General features: G+C 34.5%; 1 protein-coding gene across 2 annotated transcripts in view; it reads left to right on the top strand.

Annotated features, from left to right (window-relative positions):
• The window catches only part of EMCN (endomucin), a 117,482-nt gene that overhangs the window by 30,815 nt on the left and 72,100 nt on the right, over positions 1 to 14,567 (top strand). For both annotated transcript variants that reach the window (XM_078002689.1, XM_001108331.5), the window contains exons 2-3: positions 6,359 to 6,484; positions 11,392 to 11,466. In XM_078002689.1, coding sequence (XP_077858815.1) covers positions 6,359 to 6,484; positions 11,392 to 11,466 — 201 coding nt within the window. The remainder of the gene's footprint in view (positions 1 to 6,358; positions 6,485 to 11,391; positions 11,467 to 14,567) is intronic.

Genomic DNA, 14,567 nt, shown 5'->3' with positions numbered 1-14,567 from the left:
AAACCCCGTCTCTACTAAAAAACACAAAAAACTAGCCGGGCGAGGTGGCAGGCGCCTGTAGTCCCAGCTACTCGGGAGGCTGAGGCAGGAGAATGGCGTAAACCCGGGAGGCGGAGCTTGCAGTGAGCTGAGATCCGGCCACTGCACTCCAGCCTGGGCGACAGAGCCAGACTCCATCTCAAAAAAAAAAAAAAAAAAAAAAAGAAAAATCTTCCTCCAAGAAAATAATTTCTGATTATGCCAGACACAGAGAGACATGACCTTACTTTGATTTCACTTAATATTGTATGGAACCAGCTATGTATAGTACTAATTATTTAATGCCATTTTTATATGGCATAACTACAAGCATAATCTTCTAGATGTTTCACATATATTTATAGCTTAAGTATCAGAAAAAAAACTTCTAAGTTCCTCTAGGAAAAACACACATTTTAAAATTGTGCTGAACATCTGTTGAAATTGATGTTGAATAAATATTTATTGAGGCAAATAACTCTTGGTTAATGAGTTACTTATACATTTTTATATGATATCATACCATTTTTGGAGGAAGGCAAACAGAAGAAATTATCTGGGCTGCATTATCACATAATAACTTTTTTTCTTTTAATTGAAAAAAAATGCTGTATTTAATTTGGTTGGCAGTGGATCAAAGTGACCTCTCCCACATCAAAAGAGAAGGATCACCATTAGTGTACAACTGTGTTAATATGAAATTAATTATCAAAAAGAAGTTGGTGCCAGGTTTTTTATGAAGACTATTTGATGCAAATATGGGAACAGTACTTTATTTTATTTGTATCTATTTTTGTATATTTTATTATATTTACATATGTTTTTATAAATCTCTTTAATATGTGAGAAAGATGGAAATTTTCAACTTACACTTCATTAATGGTCATTTACTGCCATAGAAAGTATACAATAAGAATTATAATGTTAGTAATTACTGACAAATTACTATGAAAAGGGATCCTCCTACCATTTATAAGTCCTAATTTGTGCTTTGCCATTACATGCAAACTTAAGAAGTATGTCTTTGTTCATTATATACTGTGATACACAAGAGAATAAAAATCCACAAAATCATAACTGAAAATCTGGCAATTATTTTATTTTAAGATAAATTTGTTTAAAAATTGTAAAAGACTGAGTTGCTGGGAGTAAATACAAGGTAGAGATGCATGAAGACCATATAAATTTGTAGAAATAATACATTATAAGTTATTGAGATATAAAATTGTTTTAACATCAATTCCATAAATTAGTTGGTCTAGGTTATGACATTGTTACCTAATAATAGGAATAGGACATTTGACATTTATAAGACCACCTGGTCTTATATGTACTGTATTTTGTATGTACTGTAATTATATATTTTTGAAGAAATCATTTTTTCATTTTCTTAAAGAGTGTAAACTTTCCTTTCAAAATGTTGTTTATGGAGCAAACTGGCAAGCAAATATTTTCTCAGAGATAATTCAGAAGGCAAATGCACTCCATACACCCAAGTAGTATAATTAGAAACAAAAACAGATTTTTGTATATCATTTACTGAAGAGTACTGAAATATAAATCAAAGATACTTTTTTACTAATTGGTGCTGTGATCTTCTGAAACTACCCTAAACTCATAACTTTTCTAAGTTAGAAAATGCAAAGATTATATTTCATTCAGATACCAAAAAATTTATTCCCCATCTCAAATCATCCTAGAATTTTAAGTTACTGTCTTCAACGTTTGTGTTGATCTAGAAAAAGCCAGATCTATTTTCTTTAGTAGTGGATTTCTACTGGACTTTAGGTGCAGACTTAGTAAAGGAGAGGCCATCCGCTGTCCCAAAGAGGAAAGGTAACTGGAGAGAGCACTACTCATTATAAGGATGGATACAAATTCTGACTTTAGCCAGTCATGGAGCACACCTGTAATCCTAGCTACTCAGGAGGCATAGGTGGGATGATACCTTGAGTGCAGGAGTTCAAGGCCAGTCTGAGAAAAATAGCAAGACTCTGTCCCTTTAAACAAAAACCTAACTTTTAGTGACTATTTGACAATTACCTAAAAATATAATTACAAAGATTAGACATGCTTTGTAATTACAAAGAGTAGATGACTTTATCATTTGAAGACAGAATAGAATATATTTAGTTTTCAGCTATAAGCTGAATTCTCAAAGATAAAAAAAAAAAAAAAGAAAGTTCACATGAAAGTTCCTGTATGTGCACAGTTGGGAATTTCCTATATTGAACCTCAGAGAATACAGAACTATTTCAGAATCTATGGAAAGACCTTAGCAAAAATCTATCATAGAATTTTAATAATTAGAATAGTTATTTTCTTAATATTCAGATAATGCTTCATCCTTTGTAGTACAGGAAACTGGTATCACAGTATCCCTTGAGCTCTCCAAGTCTGGATATATGGGGACAGGGTGGAATCAGGACAAAATACCATCTGTTTCTCTTACAACATCCCAAGAGCAGTACTATCTGCTTTGGCACAAGTAAAGTCAGGAGGCTCAATTTGCCTTGTTAAATTTATCTTTAATCATTTTGACATACAGAGGAAAAAAATAGTATCTCACCATGTCCTGTGAAAAGAAGATACTTTAGAATAAGCTATTCCTCCCAATGGTTTATTACAAAATCAAATAAGACCTAAAAGGAATTTACAGATAATACAGTAAACCATATCTGGTGTTACATGCATCATGGTCTATAAAATCTTCAACCATGGTAGTTAGAGGAAATAATTATTTTCCACCACGTGGTAAGACAAAGTTTCCAGTTGCAAAATTTTTCTAAATGAAAAAACTTTTTTTTTGCATTTTTCAGATCTAAATAGTGTTATCAAATGGGAAATTTTCTTTAAAACTTGAAGTCTAACATGGAAACATTTTATGTGTGTGTATGTACACATATATATGTATATATGTGGCACTTGAAATGTTTGTTTCTTTAAGAAAAAAATAGTGAACTATTTTGTCTATTTCATCATTGTAGTTACATAAGAGAAAAACACGTGTGTGTCTAGTCACTATCACTCCCTGTCAAAAGCAGAGAGCAAGTGGAGCTGAGGTATGGAGCTTTACATAGCGCTACCTTCTTATGGCCAGATGTGTGATGGTTAAGAAAATACTATCTGAAGTCAAGGCTGCCTGAATTTAAATTCCAACTATATCACTTACCAGTGCATATTGTTGGCAAGCTGTTTACCTTTTTTGAGCCTCAGTGTCCTTATCCATAAAATGGTGATCATAAGAATATGAGCCTCTTTGTGTCTTTAAATTAGATAACCCACAGAAAGTATTTCCATTGAGCATAGAACATGGCACACTCAGTACTTTTAGGAGTTGCCGAAAGAGGGCACGCTGTTTGTTAAACAACCCATAGAATTAATAATAGAGATGTTAAAGAGTATGAATGAATTAAAGTTTGATTCAGGAGAAATCAGGGGCCAAATATGTTTAAGGATGTTGAGGAGGAAAAGCCTTATAGTACACCTCAATCTTACTGCACCAGTGGTTAGAAATTTGCTTAATTGTAGTTTTCATAAAGTCATTTCTCGGATGTGAATTCGTTGATGTCACATGATGACTTCAAAAGGGCAGAGGACATTAATAAATATAAAAATGAGGGCTTGCAGCTTGATCCAAATGGAGTCTTCTCATTCTCTGCCCCACTCATTTCCCCATTGTCTTTCCTAGGGTGGAATTTCTGTTTGGTCACTTTCTATGGCTCTCCAGTGACTTGATAAAATCTTAAATCTTGGTCTGGGTGTTCATGGTCTTCTACAGTTGGCCTCCAGTATTTTCCCAGATCATGCACACTATGTTCTTTCATAGCACACTGCAATCCAGCTAGACAGACCTGTTTGCAGTACTCCAAAATACCTTTCACTTCTCCACTCCAGAGCTCATCTCATGCCCTTTCCTCTCCCTGTATGGATATATTATTACTCTTCAAGCCCTAGTTCCTAGCATGAAATATTCCTTGTTCATACCAGCAGGGTAATCTTATTTTATCTTATAAAGTCTTGTCCAATTTATTGTTTGTCCAGCAGCTTTCATATTTTTGACTGGAATCACAGTAAGAAATGTGTTTTGCCCTGGCACACATTTCGTGCAGACTTAACACACACACACACACACACACACACACACACACACACCTATACCAAAGCTTCATGAAACAATACTTACCTATTATTTGCAATACCACACTCTCATATTGTTTCTTTTCTTTTCCAACTTGGAAAAAGCTCTGACTGCAATCTACTACAGAGATTTAATTATTCTTTAATTGTATCACAACCTGCAGTTTGAAAAACACTGGTTTGTACAACCTATACATGATATACCTTATTATTTACTGTGCATAGGCATTATATTTCCTACCAGACTAAAAGTAATGTTTGATACCATGTGATAAATCATAGAGTCTTTTTTATCTAATCATGATTTTTACATAAGTAGTTGCTTAATAAATATTGAGGGAGAAAAGGAAAGAAGGAAATGAAGGGGAAGAAGGAAGGAGGAAGGAAGAGAAGGAAGGAAAGAAGGAGGAAAGAAGGAAGGAAGGAAGGAAGGAAGGAAGGAAGGAAGGAAGACAACTCTAAAGATGTTGATTATGCTCAGAAATTAACAATGTTGCTATTTAGGAAGTCCACAGATGAGGATCATTCAGGCTATTTGTAGGTGAATTTTCCTGTCTAAGTGCTACTTTTTTTAGTGATTTCTTCAACCTCAATATAAAATTTAAAATGAGTGTCACATCTATGGATGTTAAGACTAAAACAAAAATAGCCAGAACAAAATGACTAATGGTGAAAAGATAAGCTTCAACAGGCTGTATTCCTGCTCCCTGCTGAATATTGTGGGGTACGGAGGTAAGACCAAGGGTGTGAAGTGCGCCTCCAGAGGTGAAAAAAGCTTTTGACTTGATTTCCATAAAGCCTGTGAAAATGCAATTCTATCATTTCTGTATGTGCTGAACACATTTCTCCGTGTGCTGAATACCTCAAGCAATTTCTATGTGCTATCTATAAACAGTCAGTGCTAAGAACTAACACTTCCGAGCATCTCAAGACTATAAAATTATATGGCACTTATACTGTATGTCATGACGTCTGAGATGTTGGTTTCATTGACATACTAGATTATTGTTTTTTCTCAGATTCAAAAAGGAACATTTCAAATGTAATTTAAATTTGAGAAGTCATACTATTGACATATATTTACTGTAATAGCATACCCAGTTTGACTGGGATTTGAATATGCCTTTATTATTCAAAGTCCATCCTCTTATATACTCTATCCAGACCAAGTGACAACAAAAAACAACGCCTTACCATAGATGTGAATATTTTTTTCCAAATTTTTATACACTTGCTTGCTGTATGTTGATTTTTAACATAAAACTGTATTTCCAGAGATGAAAACAACAAAATACAGGACTAAAAATATTTTATAAATGCTACTAAATTACAATAATTTTATGTGAAGTAAATCTTTTTATAGAACACTGAGTTAAATCCTACATACTTCACTTTGAAAAATAATAATGAAGTGATGATTTTGCCAACTCTGGTTGTTACAGAAGACTGATTTCCTCATTTGTTTGAACAGAAGTTTTAAGAATTCTTATTTAAAATAAATATATAGTATGGATTAAAAATGTATTGCCTTCATTTCTGTGCCTTTGCCTGCCCAAATTATGTTAAAATTTAGAGAAATAAACTATTAAAAAATGTGGATTTATGGTGGCCCTATTACTTTTAAGTATGTTGCAGTTATGTATCTATGTATATATGTGTATGTATATATGTATACTCTTGTCTTTATTATGTTTTATATTTTATACTCTATATAGTACATATTTATATAGAGTGCTTTATATGAAGAAGACATATACTAAAATTGATTTTTTACTACTTAGTAACTTTAATGTGATGTAAAAATATATAGTGAAATATCTACTGCCCAGAGAGTGCCCATGTAAGCATTTCATCTTGCAAGTTTCATTGAGTTGGATTAAAAAATTATTAAATTTCAAATTTATACATTTATTCCACATTAGTTTTCTCAGAAATTATATCACTCTGAAACCACAAACTACTCCTAACCAGTCGTCTTGAAAATTCATGCGATTGGTGAGAAGTAGATGCAGTTAGTGAATAAATGCTCAGCTAAGGATAAATTGATTACAACTAGAAAATTGGTTGCAAATTCACATTCTACTGATCGGTTTAGCAGTAGTACATATACAGTATACTTGTTTAAATATACTAGTCTATTAATTGGAAAACTATATGTAAGTGTTAATGCAACTACTTTAATGTAATTTACTGTTTTCAGGTGTTATAAATGCAACTACTCCTTCATCAGTTGTCGTTACTACAACAGAAACATCTGTAACAACACCAAACACAGGATCATCACAGAAAAATGTTACCACAACAACAAATGAAACAACTCCTAAAGGTAGGATTAACTGTTGGTAAATTTAGTTTAACTTTAACAAATGAAATTAGTAGTGTATATACATCAGTATGAGAAAATAATTTGGGATCTTATATCTGATTGTTATAAAGGCCAGTGCTATTTCATGATTTTGAAATTATGTGTTACTTGGGGTTCCATACAAAACCCTGAAATCTCAGTGAGCTTCTTTGTTGATATTCTTTGGGATCACTTCCTGTTTGAGAATGATTTTATTGTGAATGTTACATACACAAAGTTTATTTTTAGAGAAGAAAGAAATTGCCATGTCCTAAGTCATAAAATGTCTTTCTAAATATTCCAATTCTCCACCTAAGCAGCACAGCCAACATGTTGAAACTGTATTAATAACAGACTGCTTTTGTTGGTTGTATTGTGTTGATAATAGATTTAATTTGTAGGTTTCGGTAGCAATGTAATCATTATTGTTATTGGACTGAGTGACAACTATATTATGTTTTCTAGCTAGGTATTAAAGGAGATTACTTTACCATCCACAAAAATGTTAAAAGGCATTGGAATACTTCCATTAAAAAAAACAAGAGGTTATCAATGCAATGCAAACTGCATCTGCCCATCTTGTAACACACATAAAATAAGGCATATCACACAAGTCCTGTAATCAATGGAAAAGAAAAACAGATTTGTGGATTGTCTATGGGCAAAAACTCTGCTTAGAATACTAAGGTCATGGAAAGACCAGAAAATCATGTATCTTGATGAATGGATAACTGAAATTCCTATGTTGTCTTTTTTACCTCTCTCTATCCCCCACTTAATTTTCAATCTAAGACCAGGATCAAATATATCAGATGACCAATGAAAGCTAGTTTGCTGGGCTTGAATAGGGTGGTGATTGTCAGAGACAAAGAGTACTATGATCATAGTCCATTATTTCTGCGTTGTTTGATTATAAGATGAAACCAGAAAATTTCTAGCAACTTTACTTCTTGGGGTCCCACATAGCAGAACACTGAAGCACCCTTCTTTGAAGCAAGTGCATAGAATACTCGAGGTAACATCAACACACACACACACACACACACACACACACTCCTTTGTTGGGACACTTTCACTGATTTATATTACTCATGTAATAGAAACTACACTGTTGTCTGTGTCCTTCAGTAGGTATCCACTTGAGTGTTAAATTATTCATATACAACTATAAAAAAATGTAATGGGTCAGAGAAGTTTTACATTTTATCAATTTTTACTATAAAAATAGACAGCTATATCCAAAAGTAGAGAACACTGTAATTTATCTCCGTATGTCCATCTCCCCAAATCACTCTTTATCTAGATTTTATCACATTTGCTTCATTTTTCTTTTTATTTCTCCTTCCTGCCTTCTCTCTGTTTTACTCTCTCTCTTAATTTGGTTGTCAAGGTACTTTGAAGGGAACCCAGACTTCATGCCAGTTTACTTCTATACATTAAATATGCATCTCAAAAAAGAGACAATTTATCACAAACCTACAAGGCCATCATCAAATCCTCCAAATCAATAATAATACTTTAGTATCATCTGATATTTATTTTGAGAATATTAAGGGTTAAAATCTCAAAATATAAATCTAGCGGTGGGAGGGAAATTAAAGGAAGGAAGTTAGTCTGGGGTCTCTAGTGAGAGCTGCTGAGAGAGCGAGGTGGAAGAGAGATATAAAGCAGGAAAGGCAGGCTCTCACGTCCCCAGCTGCTTTGATCCAGAGTGGGAAACAGAAAGTCTGGCATGGTGGTAGGGCTGAGAAAGTCGTTAGGCAAATTGGGGTCTGTGGTGCTTATAGGAGAATGAGGGAACAACACTGGACAAAGAAGGCAAAGAAAATAACTTCTTTTTGTCTGGCTTATTTGATCAGTACCGTGTATTAAGGGTTAGATGAGTCAGACTAAGTACACTTAATATGCCCATCCTCCTAAGGGCAACACAGTTAGTACACAGTAATAAAGAAGATGGAGAATTTATCTTGAATTATCAAGTTCTAGGCATTGTGTATTAGTATATTTGACTTACTAATTTCAGGCCTGTGAGGGGCTTACATTTGGAGGAGTTTTATTGTCCCATTCTCCAAAATAATAATTTTAAAAATTACTCAATAATACAAGAAAAAGGTATCTGTAGTGAACAAGTCTATTATTCCCCTCTTTCTCATGGCCAATATGGTCCTCTTAGCCACGATGAAAGTATTTACTGAAAAAACACAACATGGAGAAGTGTCTTTATTTTTCATTTTAAGGCTTCCTAATCAGAATTTCTTTGTTTAAAGGACAAAAGATCGTTGGTCTAGTAGTGCTTATGTCTTTCTAAATCACATAAAATGTATTTTTCTTGCCAATGGCAGAAATTCTATCATCAGAAAAGTGGAAAATGTGCAACTGAGATGAGAATTCTTCTTGCAGCAACATAATCACTGAAGTGGCAGATGTGATTGATAGAGCTTTGCCTGGAGCAGGGCTTGCTTTCAGAGATTTGCCCAATTAGAGAAATGGGACTTGACCTCTTCCTAGATGTACATCAAGTGCACTGCACATTTTGTGCAAAGGCCAAATGGCTAGAGTCAAAAATCAACATTTGACAGACATTGAATATCCCTGTCATAAAATAAACTTCTAGGATAAAAAAGAAACTCGAAATGTAATTTTTTTACATTAAAAAGTTGATTATTATTCAGCTTCATTTTAAAAACATTGAAAAGTCTAGTATTTTTCAATGAGTTGAATTATAATGCAGGAACAAATATTTCTCAACAGTGATACTAACAATTTCTGGTATTAAATATTTGAGTACCTGAGGTCAGTAAAGGAGGCCAATGCTTTTGGCCACCTATCTCACACAGGGTGCTAAATATGGTGATGTTTCAGTTGTACATCTTCTATGTAGAAACTAACTAGATACAACTACAAAGAACATTTTAAACACATTCTTGGAAATTTCTTGTAAGATTAGTCAGAAAAAATATGAGTTTGGGTACTCCATTTTTCTCTATAGTCTTTCCCCTTTTATTTATTGTCTTTCTGTTCCTCGTTATATTTGAATAGAAAATGAAGTGCCTGGGATATCTTTGTATATGATTTTTTGGTTTCTCCTTTTCATAGAATTTTGAAGTGGCAAAGTTGACGTTTCGCTTTTAGTTTATCATCACAAAATACGAAATGTTTACCAATTAGACATTTCCTTGAAACATTTGTAGCCTAAATAGAATTCAACATGGTTCTCAAAGGTTGTTTTGGAAAATGGTATGAATGAATGCTAGTTTAAGAAACAATTTTGCAGAGAGTAAAATTATAATATTCTAATGATTTAATCCATTATAAACATTTATTGACTCAAAATGATATAATATCTTTAAAAATAAATAGCTTTTTGCCCTAATCATACAATATACCCATGGAGCAAACCTGCCCATGTACCCCCTGAGTCTAAACTAAAATTGCTAAAAAAGGAACAAAGAAGAGGGGCCAGGTGCTGTGACTCGCACCTGTAATCTCAGAGCTTTGGATGGTTGAAATTAGGGGATCACTTGAGGCCAGAAGTCTGATTCTGCAGTGAGATATGCTCATACCACTCCACTCCAGCCGGGGTGACGGAGCAGGACCTTATCAAGCAAGGACAGAAAGAAAGAGGAAGGATGGAAGGAAGGAAGGAAGGAAGGAAGGAAGGAAGGAAGGAAGGGAGGGAGGGGGGGAGGGGGGATGGAAGGGGGGATGGAAGGATGGGAGAGGGAGGGAGGCAGGATGGAAGAAGGAGGGAGGGAGGGAACGAAGGAAGGAAGGAAGGAAGGAAGGAACGGAGGAAGGAAGGAAAAAAGACTATTACAGAGAGTTGGAGAGTAGGTATCAAACTGATGAGTCACCTTGACTACTTAGGGCAGATTTGCCCCTTGGTTGACTTTTCATGTGTTATATGAGTGCTTCCTTATTTGAAACAACGTTGACAAAATGCCTAGTGTATGCCAGGAATAATTCTTGATACTAAGATTAAAAATGTGACTAGAGGCCGGGCGCGGTGGCTCACGCCTGTAATCCCAGCACTTTGGGAGGCCGAGACGGGTGGATCACGAGGTCAGGAGATTGAGACCATCCTGGCTAACACGGTGAAACCCTGTCTCTACTAAAAAATACAAAAAACCTAGCCGGGCGAGGTGGCGGGCGCCTATAGTCCCAGCTACTCGGGGGGCTGAGGCAGAAGAATGGCGTAAACCTGGGAGGCGGAGCTTGCAGTGAGCTGAGATCAGGCCACTGCACTTCAGCCTGGGCGACAGAGCAAGACTCCGTCCCCCACCAAAAAAAAAAAAAAAAAAATTGTGACTAGAATTGGATACTGCCCTCAAGAGCAAAGAGGGGCACCTGGCATAGAGTGGGAACTCAAAGAACATTCCATAAATAAACAAATTAATACAGAAGTTTTCAGTTTCCTTCATAACTTACATTCATTTAGAAATTTCAGTGTCATAACTAAATCAATAAAATGAAATGTAATTCTAGAAAAAAAAAAGGCATGATATTCCTAGGTCCTATTGACCATGTCACTTTTCTCACAGGGAAAAGTAAAATGATTTTAAACGTTAGAATTTTGTATTTTGCAATAATTTGTTGCAAGTTTAAGGATACCTAAGTAACAATCTTCAGTGGAAACTTGTTTTGGGGACTTACTGTGCAAAAATGTGTGTGTGTGTGTGTGTGTGTGTGTGTGTGTGTGTGTAGGCCACCCAAGCATTTAATATATATATTCTTTAGACAAAACGAACGGGAAAATGGGAAAAATTAAAGATAGACAAAGGAGAGATGCCAGTCCACCTATAGATTTAACTTACTTTTATTTATTGATTGATTGATTGATAGATAACATGAGATTATGATTAATAATGTAATCTATTTTATCAAACTAGGAACAATCACCAGCGAATTACCTAAAACGTCTCTGACGACAACAGTTACTTTATTAATAACAAGTAAAGATGAAGGTGAGTAATGATTCATTTTTCTACCATTTTAAAAAATACATAATTCACATAATGTAATAGTCACCCTTTTAAAGTGTACAATTCAGAAGTTTTTAGTATATTAACAAGATTGTACAGCTACCACCACTATTAATTTCAGCACATTTTAATCTCCCCAAGAGGAATCTCTGTATCAATTACCAATCACTTCCCATATCCCCCTCCCAGCCTCTGGTAACCATGAACCTCCTTTATAGATTTGCCTATTCTGGACATTTCATATAAATGGAATCATACAATATATGACCTTTTGTGTTTGGATTCTTTCAGTTACTATGATGTTTTCAAGTTCATCCATGTTGTAACATGTATCTGTAGTTCATTCTTTATTATCACTAAATAATATTGCATTTTATGGATACACCACATTTTGTTTATCCATTTATTAATTGATGAACATCTGCATTGTTTCTACTTGCTAATGATTATAAATAGTGCTGCTATGAACATTTATGTGCAAGTTTTTGTCTGCCCATGTTTTTCATTTCTCTTAAGTATATGTCTTGAGGTTGAATTGCTAAGTCACAGGGTAACTCTATGTTTAACATTTTAAGGAACCAATTTCCAAAGCAGCTGTACTATATTACTTTTCCACCAGCAACATATAAGAGTTCCAATATCTCCATATTCTAGCTAACACTTGTCTGTCTTAATTATATTTGTCTCAGTGGGTGTGAACTGGTATCCCTTTGTAATTCTGACTTATATTTCTCTAATGATTAATGATGTTGAACATATTTCATGTGTTTGGTAGCCATTTGTATATCTTCCTTGGAAAATATTAGCTCAAATTATTTGTACATTTTTTAAAAAATTTGGCTATTTGTCCTCTTATTGTTAAGTTGTAAGAGTTCTCTCTACATTCAAGACTAGACCTTTATAAGATAGATAATTTGCAATTATTTTTCCCATTCTATAGGTTATCTTTTAATTTTGTTGGTAGTATCTTTTGAAGCCTGAAAATCTCTGATTTTCATGGGGTAGAATTTCATGAAGAAGAGTTCAGTCCTGTTGACCAATGCTGGCTGCAGATGTTGCAGTTTTTCAGAGCATCGCATTGATTTGCTGAGCATACTTCTCAGATGTAATGGTTTCGCCAGATTCAGAAAGCTGCAGTGGATCTGACAGGCAGAAGACCACCAAACAGTGACCATGACCTTTATTTGGTGCAAGTTTGGCTTTGGGAAGTGCTTTGGAGCTTCTCCTCAGTCCAACCACTGAGCTAGTTGTTGCCAGTTGTCATATAAAATCCACTTTTTGTCGCACATCACAATCAGATCAAGAAATGGTTTGTTGTGTTAGAATAAGAGAAGATGACACTTCAAAACCACGATTTTTTTTATTTTCACTCAGCTCACGAGGCACCCACTTATCCCCTAAACGGCTGTAGAATCATTGAGGTTTGAGTTCTTTGGCAACTTCTCATGTAGTTGTTAGAGAAACAAGCTTCAATGATTGATCTCAATTGGTCATCGTGGCCTTCCGATGTCTCGCCACTAAGCTCCTCATCTTCAAGGCTCTCGTTTCCTATGCAAAACTTCTTGAACCACCACTGCATTGTATGTTCATAAGCAATTCCTAAGACAACTGCTTTGTTGATATAGTGAGTTGTCTGCGCCTCTTTTACGACCCATTTTGAACTCAAATAAGAAAATCGCTTGGATTTGCTTTTTGTCTAACATCATTTCCATAGTCTAAAATAAACACAAAATAAACAACAAGTGATGTCATTAGCAAAAAAAAAAATAAAGAAACCGGAAATGCCCATTAAAATTGTATATAACATGGATGGGTGCAGTGGCTCATGCCTGTAATCCCAACACTTTGGGTGGCCAAGAAGTGTGGATCACTCGAGGCCAGGAGTTCAAGACCAGCCTTGCCAACATGGTGAAACTCTGTGTATGTTTATGTCTCTACTAAAAATACAAAAATTAACCGGGCGCTGTGGCACGCATCTGTAATCCCAGCTACTCGGAAGGCTGAGGCAGGAGAATTGCTTGAACCCGGGAGGCGGAGGTTGCAGTGAGCCGAGATTGGGCCACTGCACTCCAGCCTGGGTGACAGAATGAGACTCCATCTCAAAAAAAAAAAAAATATATATACACACACACACACACACACACACACACACACTCTTCTAGAATATATATGTTTCTAGAATATATATCTATATATATTCTAGATGCATATATCTAGAAGTTCATTTTATGATAGGGATATATATATATATATAAAAAACATAATCACATTTATTTAAGAATGTATGCCAATATCAAATGGCACATCCCAACAATGTAAAAGCTGCAATTACATTTGCATCCACCTAATATGAGTTTTTTCTGGACTCCTGAATCGACTCCACTTATACCTATATGCCTATTATTATATCAGAATCATGTACTCTTGATTACTATCACTTTCTATTAAGTTTTGAAAAAAGGAAATGTGAGTCCTCCAACTTTTTCTTTTTTATCCAAGCTTGTTTTGGCTATTCAACTTTATCATGCCAATTTTATTACGCTAATTTTAATGCGAATTTTAAGATCAACTTGTTGATTTCTGCAAAGCCAGCTAGGATTGTGATAGGGATTGCACTGAATCTGTAGATCAGTTTGAGGAGTATCACCATCTTAACAATCAGGGCTTTCAATTTATGAGCACAGGATGTCTTTCCATTTATCTATGTCTTCTTCAATTTATTTTGATGATGTTTGTAGTTTTCAAGTGTGGAAAGCTTAAGCTTAAATTTATTTTTGTTAAATTTATTCCTAATATTTTATTCATTTTAAATACAATTATTTTGTAATGAAATTGTTGTTTTATTTCAAGTTTGGATTATTCATCACTACTATATGTAAGTATAATTTATTTTTGTATGTCAATATTATATCCTCCCACTCTATTGAACTAATTTATTAGCTCGAATTTGTGTGTGTATATATGTATGTGTATTTCTTAGAATTTTCTATGTACAAGATTATGTCATCTGCAAATATAGTTTTACTTTTTTCTTTCCAACGTGGATGACTTTCTTTTATTTATAATTTTATTTTATTTATTTT

This window comes from Macaca mulatta, chromosome 5, assembly GCF_049350105.2.
Source record: "Macaca mulatta isolate MMU2019108-1 chromosome 5, T2T-MMU8v2.0, whole genome shotgun sequence".
In the NCBI taxonomy this organism is placed as follows: Eukaryota; Metazoa; Chordata; class Mammalia; order Primates; family Cercopithecidae; genus Macaca; species Macaca mulatta.
This window is presented reverse-complemented; position numbering and strand designations above follow the sequence as displayed.